The sequence below is a fragment of the Serinus canaria genome, chromosome 2 (assembly GCF_022539315.1).
Source record: "Serinus canaria isolate serCan28SL12 chromosome 2, serCan2020, whole genome shotgun sequence".
Taxonomy (NCBI): domain Eukaryota; kingdom Metazoa; phylum Chordata; class Aves; order Passeriformes; family Fringillidae; genus Serinus; species Serinus canaria.
Genome location: NC_066315.1, coordinates 42,452,227 through 42,469,468, shown reverse-complemented (window position 1 = coordinate 42,469,468; position 17,242 = coordinate 42,452,227). Strand labels below are relative to the sequence as shown.

General features: G+C 45.3%; 1 protein-coding gene across 8 annotated transcripts in view; it reads right to left on the bottom strand.

Moving 5' to 3' along the window:
* Positions 1–8,588: 8,588 nt before the first annotated feature.
* POMGNT2 (protein O-linked mannose N-acetylglucosaminyltransferase 2 (beta 1,4-)) overlaps positions 8,589–17,242 on the bottom strand; it is a 31,236-nt gene continuing 22,582 nt past the window's right edge. For 4 of the 8 annotated variants that reach the window (XM_050971647.1, XM_050971650.1, XM_050971651.1 and 1 more), the window contains 2 exons: positions 14,286–14,435; positions 8,589–10,905 (listed from right to left, as the gene is read on the bottom strand). In XM_050971647.1, coding sequence (XP_050827604.1) covers positions 9,077–10,813 — 1,737 coding nt within the window. In that variant the 5' untranslated portion in view covers positions 10,814–10,905; positions 14,286–14,435 and the 3' untranslated portion in view covers positions 8,589–9,076. The remainder of the gene's footprint in view (positions 10,906–14,285; positions 14,436–17,242) is intronic. The other 4 variants (XM_050971653.1, XM_050971652.1, XM_050971648.1 and 1 more) reach the window with 1 other exon arrangement.

The following is a 17,242-nucleotide window of genomic DNA, read 5'->3' as shown; positions in this document are numbered from 1 at the left end:
ACCACCATGTGCCAACCCTTGCTCTTTCCCAGCCTCAGCCCTGAAGCATCACCCTGGTGTCACCACGGATGCAGCTTGGATAATGGGAAAACAGAGTGAGCCCACTGTCAGCAGCATTTTCTTTTGAAGCCCTGCCATCACATGTGGGATCCCACTCTGGCAGAGTTCGAGCTGCCTTCTTAGCTAAACTGGGAATTATTTACCCTGAGCCACACCTCCAAGTGAACAATGGCAACTTGGTCTTGGTGATGCCTGGTCTCAAGCAACTAAACCAAGCTCAGTGAAGCAGTCCAGAGCCTCATCACTTGGTGTGCTGTAGGACCATGGCTTCCAGTAGGCAGGATGTTGAAATTAACACTCTACATTGAGGTCTGAAATATTTGGAGCTCTTGGCAGCTGGAGAGCTGGGCTGGGGTAGCAGCAGGTGCACAGCAGGTGGGTGTTGAGGTACCAGTGTGGTTATTTAAATGCTTTAAATTGAAACAGACAAAATGTTTTAAAATAAATTGCACTGGGGTTTTGCTTCTTGTTGCCTCTGCTTCAAGCTGCAGGTTTGCAATCAGTTTGCATTTATGGATAGTTTACATTTTTAAAGCGTTTCAAAACGCTCCAGCCTAAAAACATAGATTTCCAGTCTGTTCAGATTCCATGGAGAGGAACAGGCTCCCCTGTGAGTCAGGCAGCTTCAGAGTTAAACAATAAATGGATCCCTTTTACAGTGACAGTCAGACTTCCCCAGCTGCTGTATATCCATGCAAAGGCAAGCAGGCTCCCCAGGCAGTGCAGGTGGCTGCAGCCCCCACTAAGGCAGAGCCCCAGCAAAGGTGGCTGTGCCTGCAGGGCTGCACATGGGCTGCATGGAGCTCCACATTGGTCCCTTTCCTGGGAAGCAATGACATTCAAGGGCCTGATTTTTGTTTATTCTGCTGCAACCCGTGTGGTTGTTTAATAGGCAAAGGGTATGAAAAAAGCTATCAGACCAGAAGAGGGATAAAAAAGGGAAAAGCTCCATGCAGCTGCAGCTGGATGCACTGACTGCACCTGGCTGTGTTCAGGCATGTTTGCTTGTTCCTGAAGCTGTTGATCACCTAATGGTGTCGGGACCCAGGACATTCTCTGGCTGCCCTGGGTGATTCAACTCTCTAGCAAGGGGCTCAGAGACCTTGGTACGGAGTCAAAAACACCTGTGCCTTCAATTTTAACCCATGAAAACAATTACCAACTTTGTGTGAAGATTTACAAGCCACAAGAGTTTGAGTAGAATGATAGTTAATTTGTCACAGGGTGAAAAATTAGAATTTGGGGTTTTTAGAATGGGGGTTCAAGAAGCAGGATGAAAGAATCTGGGCATGTTCTGTCCTCCTTTTCATCCTCCATCTTCTGCTGGGATGCTGACACTTTTGATTGGTTTAGAGTACAGACAGACTGCCTAACATAGGTGATAGGTATTGGAAAATTATTGTAAATAAAGTACACGTAGTTTGTAGTATAAAAAGTTAACACCACCCCAAGAGCAGTCACTGTGCCACAACCCGACCTGCTGGACAGATCTCAGCAGGTCAGAGAAAGAATGTAATAGATAAGAAAAAATGAACAACCTTGAAAAGCACAACCAATGAATCTTGACTTCTTCTTTGGTCGCAGAGCTGGGAAAAAAGAACTTTCTAATACCTTGGCAGTCATGTCAACCACAGAAACCTGAGATAATGGTGATCTGATCTTCCTACAGATCATGTGGGATTGGCTGTAAGACACTCTTTAAATCCACCAAGAAGAGAGGGTTTCCAGGTAAATGGCTTGTGTGGTCTGGAGCAGCACAAACCAAGGTGCACTACTGCTCCACATGGGTCATTTTGTGGGTCTTGGCTTCCCCTGAAATGTTACTGCTTTGAAACAGAGCTGAGAAAGCAGAGCCAAAACCCTGGAATTGTGCAGCTTATTTGTGTGTGCTGCTTACCTAGGTGACCCTCATCCAAGATCCTGGTGAGGATGCATCAAACTGGATAAGGATTAACTCAGCAGGAGCAGGGTAAGAGCAGTGGTGCTTACCTCGGGAAAAACAACATCAGAAGCTGTGTCCATCACAGCCTGGTGTTACACACCTGCCACCCTTCCCTACACCACTGCTGTAGGCAGTGTGCCCTGCTGGTCAGAGTTTTCCCAAACCTGGGCTCTAAGAAATACGGGTTGTTTGTTTTTTTTTCCTGAAGAGAACACTCAAACCTTGCTCAGAAAGGTGATGACACTTAGAAGGGAAATGTGCAATGTATAGAATGAAGCTAATTTCTCTTTGGTAGTTTTCTTCCTGCCTACCAGCTTTGCAGGATAGTTTTGGGAGGAAAAGGCTGCCCTGAGATTTCCACTGCAAATTCTGCACTGCAGACAGGCACTATCAGGTCAGCCCCACCAATTTCCCAGCCCTTCCTCTAGCTTAGGAAAAGGAAAATGGCATAAACAAACCACTGTTTAATCAGACCCCCCCTCTAGACCCTAATTAATTGTTGAAAATTGTTTCAAAACCTGTTTTGAGTGGAAAGATAGCTCTGGAATTCACATATTTCACAAAAATTCTCCCTAATAGAAGTTTGATTTTTTTTTTTTTGCTTGTTTTATTTTTTGGTGGTGTTGTTTTATGGTTGTGGTTTTTTTTTTTTTTTTTTTTTGTGGGGTTTTTTTGTTGAGTTTTTGGTTGTTTTTTTTGTTTGTTTGTTTTTTGTGGAGGAAGGAAAAGTTGTCAGAGAAACAAAATGTTTCTCACAAAAGCAGCTGGGACATGCAACTGTGGTGTTTGGCCCCTTGGAGCTGCAGCAGCAATGTCTCTTTGTCCACCTTCTCCAAGGACAAGCATCTTCCAGGCATCAGCAATAACCAGAGGATGTCCTACAGAGTCACCCCCTGCCCAAAATTTAGCAAGTGAGAAGTGGGAAAAGAGCAAGAATCCAAAGCATCTGAAGCTCTCACTCCCAGACAATCAAATCCCATTCTTCCCCTAAGCAAACAGCATTTCTAATTCCTCCTCTGAAGCACCATCACCATCCTAAGGAAGGAATTTGGAGGAAGAAGAAAGAGATTTTTCACAGCTGTCTGGCTCTGAAACTGACAAGTATTAATGTGTGGAGGAAAGCACCTTTCTCTGTCAGAAGGAAAGAGATGAAATACAATACTTATGAAATATGGAGGGCAGCACTCATCTTCCATTGTCCTGCAGAAGCGCTGCTGCCAGAGGCTTCCTGGCCACAGCTGGAGACACACAGGGGCTTTCTCATGGAGCTCTCTCCCTGCTCCCCTCTGCATAAAGCCCAGCTCAAATTTTTCATTTTCTAATGGCAAAACAGAAGACAGAATCTAGAGAAGAGCAAATAAAAAGGACAAAGTAATGGAGAATTATATAAATCCTTGAGACAGAGGAGCAGGACTGGGATGAGGACTTGTACAAACAGCAAGTCTTGGAGTCCCATGCTAAAACAAAAGGCTTTGATCTACAGTCCTCCGCTGGTGTCTCACCTAAAAAATAGAGGAGATCTCCCAGTAATTCACTCCAGCATACTCCCCCACATGCCCCCTCCCTCTCCTCCATGTTTCTTGGAGTGAGAATCCCACAAAAAAACAGACACATTTCATGAAAACCTCAGCCAGATGGCCACCAGTGCCTCTACCCCCCTAGGCAGCTTGAGCAGCAGCCGGAGCCTGTGTCTCCTCACCCAGGTCTGTCACACCTTGCCACCCCCACAAGGAGACCTGGCCCTGGGGCTGGCAGGTGGAAAAAGGCCAGTACCCAGCTCTGTTGGGGTGAAATCACCCCAAAGCAGGAGATCCATGGGAGCCCAGAGAGCAGCTGCTGCCCCAGTACCTATTTGTGGATAGCCACAGGGCCCTGGCAGGTCTTTGCTGGGCGGGCTGAAGAAGCAGGAGGAATTGACACATCACAGAAACATCACACTGCTAGGAACATCCACAGGATAACACTGCTGGAAACCTACAGCGGGAAAACAGCAGTGCTGCTGGGCTTGGAATGCCTGCAGACTGTTCCACCTCCATCCACCTCACCCACATGCTGGCTGGCTATTGCTAGAGGCCAGGATAACACTAAAGCAAGGAGAGACAAAGGAGCAGGGAATCCCTAGGGCAGGGAACAGAGATGTTACCCTGAGTGGATCTGTCGTGGATGCTACATTATGCATCCAGGGACACGGCTAACCCAGAAGGGAAATCAGGCAATTGGAGCGAGCTGTTTGAATGCACACCCAACAAAGGCAAACTCAATGAAATTTTAAAGGCAGCACATTTGAAAATGGCAGGACTAAGCAGCATTTAAAGGTGGCAATCGTTGCCAAGTTATTTTGAGCAAACAGGAGGCTATTCCATGCATCTGTCTGGACGTGCCAACAATTAATTTAGTAATCAGCATGTTCTGAAGGGCCAACTTGAGAGGGTGACAAGCAGGGCTAGGCCCCCAATCAGTGTAAATTCACATGGCTCTCTATGTTGCAGCCAGCCCCACGCCAGCAGAGGGTTTGGCTGAAAGCCCCTCAAGAGGGACACGCTGGGGGAGGTGACTTCTCTTACATAAGGACGGTGATGTGCCTCACACACGTGCAGATGGTGATGCTTCTCATACCACCCACAGCACAGATGGACTGTCAGTCATCACATTGAAAGCCATTCCAAGAGTGTGCCTACCCCAAGTCCAGCAGGGGAAAATTAAGTGCTCTTTTATCCACTAAACCAATCCTACCTTACTCCAGCATAGACACCAGAAGCAAAAATATTACAGAAATAAGTCTGCTATTTATACAGCTCAGCAGAAGAGATACAGCAATAAAGATGCTGAAGTCACTGTTTTGTTCAATGAAAATTAAATGATGGTGTGCTTTTAGAGCTCCTTTCAACCCAGGGGTCCCAGAGAGCAACAACCTCCTTGCTGTGGACTTGGACCAACCCCTGCCCTGAGGAGGCTAAAGGCTTGTGTCAGGGCCCTTGCCAGTCCACCTGCAGCAAATGTGCCTCTGCCTCAGAGCCATCCACACCAACAACCTACAGGGTGTTGAGATGGGTAATATACTAAATGTCTTCACTTAATTTGGGTCCTGTGAGGTGTTGGTGTCTTGGGACAAGAGACATCCACAGGTCCCAGAGCGCAGGACATGCAAAGCGCTAAGAGATGGAGGCAAAAAAGTGGCTTGAAATGGAAGAAAGAATAAAAATTTTAAAAATTAACAGACAGCTTTAACAAATAATCCTGTCACACATTTACCTTGAATAATGTATTTAGCTCTTAGAGACTGAGGTGATAAAGCCAAAAAAGGTACTTTGCAAAGTCCCAAATTACTGCTCTTAAGAGTTATCATTTCCTTAAGAAAAGGATCTGTCAAAAAAGAATCAGGAGAGGGGAGAGGAAGGAGACAGAAACATCTCAAATTGAACTGTGCAGACCCAAGTATTTTGATTAACTATCTCCAGTCACCTTCTGGAGCTGTAAAACCCATCCTAGGTGACCAACCTGGGCTGCAACCAGCCCATCAGTGCCTGCCCCTACCACCCATGGAGGCAGTACCACCAACCTGCAGCTCCTGCTCCAACCTCACAGGTCCAAGCCCTCCATTCAGCTCCTCTTCATCCTCACACATGTCAGTAAGAGCCCTCCCACAGCCGCTGGCTGGTGCTTACACTTGGGCTATTTAGAAGGAGATATGAAACTGCATCCAAAGGAAATCCTCCTGGATGATCCATCTCTGCAAGCATGGACAAGCCCAGGAGCAGTGAGTTCAAGACCAGCATCCTGCACTGCCCCCAAAGGGTTCTGGATTTAATCCCAGCTACAATTTAATTTTAATCTACTATTTAATCCCAGCTCTTCTTCCAGGAGAGCGTGGACAGACAGCACTGGAGAGCATAATGTATTTCCTTTGGGAAGGGAAACAAATGATGCAGCAGTAGAAGTTCCAAGTCTCTTGCACAAAGCAACTTGTCAAAAGGAGCCCCACAAGCTCACCCAATGAAAAAAATTGACTAATCCAGCTCCAGTCCTGCCTTCCTGCACATGAGAGAGATGCAGCCTCAGCCCTGTTAACAGAGAGTCTGCATCCACTAAAGACAGAACTTTAAATGATGCCAGGCAAACATTCCTGATCCACCAAGAAGTGGCATTGACAGAGAGGAGCAAGGGAAACAAAGAGCCCATGGGACAGGGGAGGTCTGGGCCTAAGAAATGGAATGAACCTGCAAAGCACTGATGGCAAAGTTATTAAAAGAAAGAAAATTTACTATGGAAAGATGCCAGCACTCCAGAGCAGTTCTTGAGGTAGCATAAATCAGCATAACATTAGCGTGCCCAATTTATGACAGACACAGGCTGCACCAGGGGCTCTCACTGCTGTGTGCTCTGGCAGAGGGGAAATTCAGGTATAGCAGTGAGGTGCCAGCACAGACACTTTTACACTGAGCAGGTGTTGGAGGCAAATGGCAACATCACCAGCACAACTTCAGCTATTTGAGAATCTGAAAAGGAAAAAAAGGAAAAAGCCCTTTTTTTTTTTTTTTTTTTTTTTCCCACCTCATAAAGTACTCATAGCACTGATGAGGAAGACAGAACCTGAATGCACATTTTTGGAAAGCACATTTGATTATCTTCTGGAAAAAATGAGTCTCTCTGAACACGAGAGATTGTTTCATGGCAGAGTAAAGAGCACAGAAACCCACATATATGATACTTCATTGCTCTGTAGCCAATTTTGTTGATTAGTCATTAGGATACAAGAAAAAAATAGTTAGTGTGCTGTAACCAATCTGCAAATGTTATAAAATCTGCAATCATATGGAACTAATTTTAAGTGAAATGGGATGATCTACAAATTACAGGCATAGGATTACTACAAAAGGCACAGAGAAAAGCAGGCAGGAAGGCAACAAGCAGATCAATATCCTGCTGAAGATGAACAATGGTTAGGAGAACACACACTCCAAGAAAATTATTTTTTGAGAGCTGATAGAAAATGAATGCAGACTAAATTTCAGATGTCTGCAGACTCATTCACTACCAAATAGGATACCAACAATACCACCTTTGCAAGAGCCAGCAGGATGGCCACTTGCCACAGCTAGAATGTATGTGAGGATGCAGGACTGCTGCCAAACCCTTTTGTGAGTGGGGGCTCATGGCCAGCAAGTTCCTGGGGAGCCACAGGTCCTGGAGGCTTCCCTGAACAACTTGATTTCACTGCCATCTTTTAGGACATTTTTCTCACCTCAGCTCTGGCATTATATGGCGTGGGATGTGCAGCCACATGGAGACTTTGGGGCGCAGCTCAAATACTCACTTCAGCAAGCAGCCCATTTTGTCCCAAGAAAACAACAATGGGAATATTCCTGTGCCCCTTCAAAATATCAAGGCAAAAACCATTAGTTGGCAAGGTTACAAATGCAAAGCAAATGCAGACTTTGGGACTCATGTTCTGTTTCTTCCCCTCCTTTAAATCATAAACATGTTTGAAAACAAAGCAAGACATAATGAAAATGAATTTACAGAAGCAGCACTTGCCCAAAGGTCCAATGTTGTGCTGTGTTTTGCTCATTTTTCAATCCTTCTGTTTCTTGTCCAAATTAATACAGCCATTTGTACTCCCCCTCTCCTTAGAACCCATATTTATAATCCTGCCTTGAGATGCTCATCTATCAACCCAGAAAGCAAGACACTTATCCTATTCTTCTAATGTCCATCCAGACCTTGGGAGGAAGGTGTGGACTGGGAGGGGAAAGGAAAACACTTTCCCTTTTGCTTCAACGCTGGTTATAAACTATAGAGGATGCTGATATCTATCAGGGAAACATCTCACACTCCTGCCCCTTTCCTTTTCCCCTCCTAAAGAACTGCACTTGTGACTCAGAGCCATTTTTCAAAGACAGTGCCATTTAGGGTCTCCAGGTAAAGCAGATCTGAGCAGGATCAGCTCCAAAGTAGTCAGTGTGTTACCCTGGCAATGAAGCCAGATTCTGATCTCAGGGAAAATGAATTTAAGTCTAAACTAAACTATTCCCCCCCCACTGGAGTAACAGAGGTGTGAGTGTCATCAGCCTGATCCCTGCCACGTGCTCTGGCCAGCCCAATTCCCTGGCACACCTACCTGTCTCCTGCCTGACTCTTCACCAACATCCAGGAACACCAGTGCACAGAAAGCTTCCCTTTGCTACCACCTGCCTATTCCATGGCAAAGCATGTACTTATTAGTAGCTATTATCGATTATTCTGATTAAACACACACAAAAAAGGATTTTCTTGAGCAGATTGCTGTTAATGCAATCTCTTCCCCATCCACTCCTTTCTCACACACCTGTATGTAACTCACAAAATAAAAACTCCTAAAACACAGTAAATTATTTCATTTACTCTGTCCCTTCTACCTCTTACCTGTTCCTACAACCTTTTGTAATAGGCGGGCATTAAAATCTCATTTTAAACACGAAGCTGTAGTCTGTAGTCATTCTCTTCAGTCAAATATAAACAGAGGAAGCTACAGATACACATTTTATCACAGCAATGGATAAATCTATCACAGTAATGCTTTTGACAAATAATAAAAGGTAAAAAAGTGTTGAGGAGGTTTACAGCACTTTAATGAAGGCTCTCGTACAAAATCTTGAACTCAAAGTTACAGTCAAGAGTTACGGAAAAATAAAACTCACAGTGAAAAAGCAGATGAGAATTGCCCACTTAGCCATGGAATTAACTGCGCTTTAACGCTGTGCTTAAATAGTCACCACACAATAGGAACAAATTTAAATCACGACCAAGGTACACACAATTCGCTTCCATTCTGTTTTCAATTACATGTATTCAGCATGTAATTTAACCTCTGGAAGTTACTCTGAAGAACACAGAGGTTTCTCTTTTTTTTTTTTTCCTCAAACACTCACGGGAAATAAATACCATTGAAAGAATACATGTGGAGTGCAATAACATGGACACTTAGGCACTGGTACAGTCTAGTCCTCTTCAGCCCTCTACAAGCTACAAGATGAGAAGTTTTAAACCACAGATGGAGTGGAGAGCAGGTTAGAGCTGTACAGGTAGTGCAGCGGGTTATGTACTACACAAGAGCACATCCGCAAAAGGTCCCAGAAGATTTTTGTTGAAGATGCAGCGTATCCACACCAGGTATATCGTGAAGGGCTTAATGTTTTCTGAGAAGGTGTGATTCTGATGGGACAATATATAAGGCATGTAAGTATTTTCCCCTTGCTCTTGTATCCACACTTCGTATTTTACTTCTCTGACCTTGAGATACCTCAGATTCCAGGGGATCTGCCAGGACACAGCTAGTTTAGCTTCACTCGTGCCCTGGACAGAGGCCTGGCACTTGGCATCCCTCACTTTGCCAGGATAGAGGCTACCAGACCACTTCTGCTTCTTGGGTCCGGGCTTGGACTTCACAGTCTGCCTAATGACGTGTATGAGAGATGGGATGTTCACCTTTGTGTCCTGGTAGGCACGGAACAGCCACTCGGGGTTGCGGCAGCAGAGGTGCCGCGGCACCTCCGTGCTCTTAATGATGCGCTCCTGCTCAGCTTTGTCCAGGTGAGCAATCCCGCCCTGATCCCAGGGTCTGTCCGGGTAGGTCACGGTGTCTTCCCTGGCAGTGTTCTGCCAGGCAATGTAGTGCAGGTCCATGCCAGGAAGGGTTGCCAGGGTTTTGTAGGGGGTGTAGTGTTCAGGGTTGATAGCATATGGGAAGAGCTCCACCACGGTAGCCCCTCTTGGCAGGAAGAGGGACATGACTAATTGGGCCCCGTGCATGCTGACCAGCATGGACGCATTGCTGATCAACCGGACGATGTCAGAAAATGAATGCTCCTCCAGAGAGACGGAAATGGTTTTCATCTGAAACTCCTGAGCAAGAGCCAGGATTAGTTCTGCCTCATTTAGGATAAGTCTGTTGATTGTCCGACTGAACACTACGATGTACTCCTCACTGGAGCTTTCCTCCAAGCTGATGTTCAGTTTCTGCATCATGAATTTGGTGAACTGCCTGATCTCGTTACCAGAAACCAAGATGTTAGCCTTTGGCCCTTGTGGCTGGACAAATCCGTACTGGTACCAGGTGGTGATTTTGGATAGTCCCACATAGGATTTGGTAAAGCACAGGAGCCTGCCCAGGGTTTTAAGCTCCTCCCTGAGGAGCGGCTGCTTGTTACTCAGTAACTTGTAGAGGTCAAAGTGAACACCTTCACTCCACCCTTCCATGAAGAAGAGTCGTGCCTCCAGATCTAAGTCGGAGAACTGCTGCATGGTGTAATAGATGGGGAGGAGGTCGTCGTGAAAGACGTGCATCAGGTTGTCTGGGTTGAACCTGTTGGCGATCAGCGCCACATCAGGCACGAAGACCGGCTTTGGCATAAACTTCAGTGCAGCAGCTGGCAGCTCCACAAAGTTGAAGTACTGGGTGTTGTGATCTTCCACAGAGGAGAGGTCGAGCAGAGCTGGCTGGAACCTCCGGGAGCCCAGGTTGGGCAGCATGACGGAGGAGTTGCTGTGAAAGTAGACAAACTCCTCAGCCTCGGTGGAGTAGCAGAGGGACTCGAAGCGGCAGATGCGGTCGGTGTGCATCCTGCCAGTGCACACCATCCTGGTACCATTCTCCACCAGGGCCTGCAGAGCTGCATGGTAGTCAATCTGAGCCTCAGAAAGCTCCTGAGACTGGCGCATGAGGACCAGCTCCTCCTCCACCATGGCAGCATGATCGCACAGTTTGATGTACTTCCACAGCACGGCAGCGAGGACGGACACGAGCAGGGCATTGAACACAGCTGCTATGTTCATTCTGTAGTTAGATCCTAGCAGGATGGCAGGTGGGGAATGCAATGGAGAGGGAACACATCATTAACACTCTTTGACATGGTGAGGGCAAAGACCTGTGGAAAATAAAACAAGAGAGGAACCTTTAAAGATCAGGTTTACAGCTCCATCATAAATCATATATTATGGACTATTCAAGAGAGTTTAGGCTTTTTCAGTAATTTTTTCCCCTTGCAGGGAATGAGGGGAAAGAAGAAAAATAGTGACAAAGCTCTCCCCAAAACTGTAAAAAAATATAAACCTAACAGAATTGGGAGCTGCTTTACAGGAAGGCTCCTCTCTAATTTTCTTTCTCTGCTTTTGAAGAAGAAAATATAAAAGACTTTTGAGGATAAGCTACGAAGATCTGATAGAAAGAAAAGTACATTCTCTGTGACTCTAGATCACTGCTTTTTGCAGACCACTCCCACAGTGAGAGGAAATAGAGCAGTGCAATCACGGGGCCACCTGCAGAGGACTCAGCCCCAGCTCCTCCTCCCACTCTGTATGGCTGAGAGCACTCAGCAGTGCCCTCACCTTCACTGTGCGGTAGCAACAGCTCGAGGAGTATTGCCAGGACAGACTTCGCTACGCTCCAGTGTGCAATGTGAACTAGTGAACATCACATTCAATTTCATTTTAGCCAGGGCTGGGGGAAGGACTTGTGGGTCTATGGACTGCCCTGAGGGAAAATCCTGAGTCACTTGGGTGTTGCTCTGGCTGCAATCCAGGATCAAAGGCTAGGAACTGCCATCATCTTCCAAAAGAAATGCTGCCATGGAAGAGGGGAGAGCTCTGCTCTTTATGAGAGGAACTGATGTGTCATTAAAGCAATCAGACATTCATTTAGTGAGAGTCTGCCTCGCACAGCACAGCCAGCCCTTATACCAATGATGAGCTAATGCATTTAAAGGGTTTCACGGTTGGCATTTTACCATTCCAACCTGAGAACCTCTTCTGTGCTGCTCCAAAGCCTCCCAGATTTTTTTTCTGTTAGAGCCTGCTACTGTTTTCCTTCTATGCAGACACACTACTGGCTCATATGATTGTATTGATTATAACTTCAACTGTGAACTTCAATTGAGGTATTGATTCACCTACAGAATTTATGGGCTTCAATTTTCATTATGCATCAAGATTCACTGCTAGCCAGGCTGTAAATAATTGCATCCATGACTCATGGGGAACTTCAGGAAGGGAAATTTCTGATTAGTATTTACCTCACTAGATTGTTTCTAGCTGCCATTTTCAAAGGCAGCAATTTTAAATTTCTTTTGGTGCAAGTTTGCCATGGGGGAAAAAAGAAATGTCTCAAGCACATATTCTGACATCCCAAGCATCCTTTAACATTTTAACCAAGAGACACTTCTTACATGGCAATGTAGAGGAAGTTAGCCAGGCATACTTGGGACCAAAGCAAACACCTCCTCTACTGCCAAAGGAGTTCCTTTGAAAAGAGCTACTGCAACTTAAAAGCTTATCCTGCAACTTGGAATTAAATGGAGAATCATGGAACTCAATGAAGTCAGAAGGGATTCCTACACCTCGTGAGATCCTAACAGCCTGGGGGAATCTATCTTAGGAAGAACTGAAGGTTCTGAGAGTCTGAATAATGCCGAAGAAACAAGTGGTAGCTGTAAGCCACACAAACTCAAGAGGTGATCTCTAGGGATCTGAGCAACAAATTCAGTTCAATTTCTAGCAACTTAAATGAAAGAGAAATGAAGTCCACCTCCTTTGGCAAGTGGTCTGAAAAACTGCTTCATTTAGAAACTCCCTAAAAGCAAGCAGCAAATTAAAAATGTGTTGTTTTGATTTCAACCATGGAAAAAAGGAAAGGGACCTAGAGTGATCTTCTGAGTATCAGGGCAGGATCAATTCTCCATAAACCATGCCCCAAAGATGATTCTCTATCTCATTCTTAGTACTCATTCATCTCTTCAGCCAGCCTCTGTTGAGAGAGGCGTGAAGGACTGTGATAAACTCTTTCTAACACTTAGCCTTTGCTTCCACCACAGCAATTTTAACTGGATCTTGTCCCAGGTGCCACAGATATCCTGCACAGAAAAATGATGGTCGTCACATCACATCTCAATCTTTCCTCCTCTGTCAACAGGGGCCTCTCCTCCTCATGGCTGTGCAACTCTCAATTATGGCTATTCCACAGACAGCCTGGAATAGAAACCCACTGGGAAAGCAGTACATCACTCAGGTTCTGCTAATGCAATCAAATAAGTTTTCAGGAAGAGAAAATTTTCATGCAGGCAGATCCTGACTTATTTTATTGGTATCAGCTTTCAAAGCTTTATTTTATTTCTTCACTGTTTTTGAAAAATGTTTAATGATATCACCCAATTCTGTACATAACCTCTCCACTACAAACCTCTCATCTGTGAGCACAGCTTTAAGTGACTTTACAGCAAGGAAAGGATCAAGCCCCAGCAGCTATGTGCAAAGCTTGATAATCAGTTCATGGAGGAGACCTTTAACAAGCAGGTACTCTTCTGCAAGCACAGCCTTAAAGGAAGGCCAGCCCGCAGGCATCATGAAACTTAACTTCCGTGGGTCAGAAGAACAAAGCACATACAAGTTCAATGGAGTCAATGCAAGTTGCAACAACTTGGCAGAGGAAGGAAAACCACATGGCTTCTTTATTACTCCATTATGGCAAGATGAGTGTGTATGTGTGGGTGTTTCAAAGCCATGAGAAGCCCACAGTCCATAAAACCACCACTGATGCCACCTGCATTTCATGGGCATTTTGGTGGTGGAGAGCTCTGCTGACCATTACAAACCCCTTGAGCCAAATAGGTCTCCTTGAAAACAGCCTGTTCAAAAGTTTCAGCCCTGACTGATTTGTTCTCTCCCCTCCAGCCCCAAGGGAAGGGCATAAGAGGCAATTCAGAGATGCGGCCAATGTTCAGAGGTTAGCAATTCTCATTTCAGACTCTGCCACAGCCATACCTGCTAAATGGCTAGGAATGAACAACTCAGCTTTTTAGCAAAAATCACCTGCAAGGTCCTCTTCTACCTCTTCCCTCACTGCAGCTCTTTCACTCCCCTGCACTTAGCTGAAGCGAGTGTATGTGCTTTAGCTAACCAGGTGTCAGGAATGTATGTTAAATGTTAGCAATGCTAAAGTAATCCATCTTCATTTCTGTTCCTCGTTGCCAGTTCCTAAATCCTGGTTCATGCTGCTTGGGAGAAAGCTGCTTTTGATGGAACTGAACAACGGGATGTGGACAGGAAGGGGTGTTGCAGGCAGAAATGAAAGGAGAATTTCACAGGTACTCAGAGAACTGTCTTAATTCTTTGCCTGGTTTTCCCACATTTTATCATCCACTTTTTTTTCCAATCTGACACCTTCAGTGAAAACAGACCTTCAGGAACTTAATTTTTGGTCTCTCAGGGAACGGTAGAGCATAAATAGTAACAAACACTGTTTGCTTTTACATACCCAAGAGAGGCTGCACCGAGGGAGTAAAGGCAGGCAACCACTCTCCATGTCCCCTGGTTCCTCAGTACCCCAAGCTGAGATCAGTCATAAAGTGCTGTCAGCAGCAGTAGACCTGGGATAAGAAACTTTCCCAGGAGGCAGAGTGTAACACTGAAAAAGGTGAAAGCATTTATTTTTCCACCTGAAGAGAGCTGCTTCACAATAAAAGAAACTTTCATTACTAAATCTCCCTCACTAAATGGGTCTAGAGCTGCCACTCCCACAGTGTCATCAAATATCCTAAGAACTGAAAGGCATTTGCAGAAGTGGCAGGCCAGACATACTGCTACTTTTCTTAACAGCAGAGTGTTCTGTGCTGCTTCTTTCTACCTAGAGGGCAGCCCCTAGGCCAGTGACCCCCAAGCTGCCCACAGACTCCCTCCTCCCCATCCCTACCACATTCATCCACCCTCTTGCTTCCCAGTGACACTGGGATACCCAGGGCTCTGTTCCACGTGAGTAATATGCCCCAGTTACCAAAGAAATCGATTGGACTGACATTTTTTCACTCTCTGCTTTGAAATGCTAAAGCACCATCCTTCAGCACCAGGAGACAAGGCAACTGATAGAGCAGAGTCAAGGCAGAAGAGACGTGCATGTAAAAGCTGCACAGAGCTTCTTGCTGCCAAGCTGCCACAGGGCAATGTCCCACGGGAGGGCATGGGATGCACCCTTGAGGACTCCTGAGAGGAATGGGCTGCAGGGGGGCAGCAGGAGTGAGAGAGGGAGGTAGAAGAGGCAGATTTCCCTGGCAGTGATGCTGACAGGGCAGGAGGCAGCAGTCTTAGAGCCAGACAAGGGGAGTTCAACAAAAAACACTGGTGTGGGGGCAGCTCAAGACTGTGCAGTGGAATTAACAGCATATCCTGAAGCTTGCAGCTCAGCCACAATGGATGCTGCTCCAGCAGCTAAGAGCCTGTGGGAGGCACTCTATTTTTGGTCAGCTCATCTTTACTCTTTTTCCAAGAGTTCACAGGCATGAAGAGCTTACCCCATTTTCTTCCTCCACCCCCATTCACTTAGCAAAAGCATCACAGTTTCATTCTCACAGCTTGGCTACTTCTCCTCTAACTAGCACTGGCTGCTGGTGAGCAGGTGAAGTCTTCAGGAATATTCATCTGGTTTGCTCAGCAGGCACTTCTGGCAGAGCCCGCCAGTGTCTTGCAGATCCATAACACTCATGCAAGTTTGGACACAGCAGCACCTTCTGCCTGTTAGCTACAGGTTATCTGATGTATTAAACATCCTCAGGAAGTGGTAAGGACACAGGAAGCATAGATGGAGACACTGTTCTCCATCTCCTGTTAACATGCCTAGGAGATCAGAGTGGGCGGGATGAGAGAGGAATTTCCACTAATAGGCAGTTGGCATGAAGAACTGTTTGGATTCATTTAGGAGATGAGTTCTGTTGTTCTTTTTTTAATTGTGAAGCTACAGTAGGATGAATCACTAAAGCTATTAATATGATGGACAGTGTTCCAAATCTCCTCTCCATTTTAAAATCTGAGATCTAGGTGAGAAATAGGGAGAAAAGCTACAAAATCCACATAAAAAAATCCCAACTACAAAAAATGACAAACATACACTACTAAGATTTCCAAGGGGAAAAAACCAAGAGCTTGATTAGGGAGAACAGGGTGAACAGGGTAACCAGCATGCCTAAGGAGGGGTCACCGATTCCTGCAGGTATTAACAAAATGAGAAGTGCTGGGTTTGTCTATTTAGACCTTGATGAACTTCTGTTTCCAACTGCCCAACATTTTCCAGGTCAATGTTCAGCTTTCAACAGCTATAGCAGGCTAAAAGGCCTCATCAAATGGAAAACCAAAAAGCATGAAGGAGACACATTTCCAGAAAGCATCACCTCTCTGTGCACAGAGGAAATGCCTCCTCATGGAGGCCAACTTGGTATTGGCCAAGCTCCTGTGCACAGCCTGCCAGTAGTGGCAGCGTGTCCAAACAGAATCATGTCCACAGTTCCCAGAAATGCAACACGACTGGAAGTGGGCTGGGGCTGCTCTTGCCACAGGACAGTGAAGGAGTTAGGGCAGAGTTGCAGGAAATGGGCTTCTTGTTAGGGTAACACTGTGGGAAGGGCAGGAGTACATAATCCCTCCTCAAGGTTATGTTCCCCATCAGCACTCCCTACCCCTGGATCCATCTCTTGCTGGACTGGCTTTCCAGGACCAGTGCAGGAAAAAAGCATGCAAACATGGCATTTTGTACTGCCCCTGCAAAATGTCTTCTGTCCTTTCTCCCATCCCTGATGCAAGAGGCTTAGCTAAGGATTCAGTGTATGCAACACATGCAGTTTTAAATACCTACTTCATTCATCCTCAAAGCAGCAGTTGCTAGAAGGCAACTTTCCCAATTGGAAAGAGGGGGAGTTGGGATTCGGCAGCCAAGAATTTGCTTTTATTCTCATTTCTGTCACAGATTCCCACAGAACCACAAGCAAGTCAATCCCCATAGCCCAAAAAGCTGTTATCATCTTATTCACTCTATTTATTTAATGAGATACATATATCTTTCACAGTACATAGCACATTAAAGAAAGGATGGTACACTGAATGATTGATATACTGGAACATTTTCTTTGTAAAAAGCAGCCAACTGTAGAAGTGCTGACTTTTTAAACAGGAAAAGAGCAGATTCTTGTAGAGGGAGTAAGCCCAGCAGTTAAAGATAAAAATATCATTATTGAAGCATGATACAAAGAGGGGACATGAAAAACAAGAATATCTTGACTATGTAGTCTCAAGAAGAATTTTTAAAATAAAGCTTTATTTGGGAAAAAAAATCAAAATATAACAATATATTTTAAAAATCCCTGTCTTATAAAAACCTTATCTATAGATAGCTGTGATCAAAATTAGGTCCATCTTCAGTTTTTATGGTTCAGCTTAAGTGAAGAATAG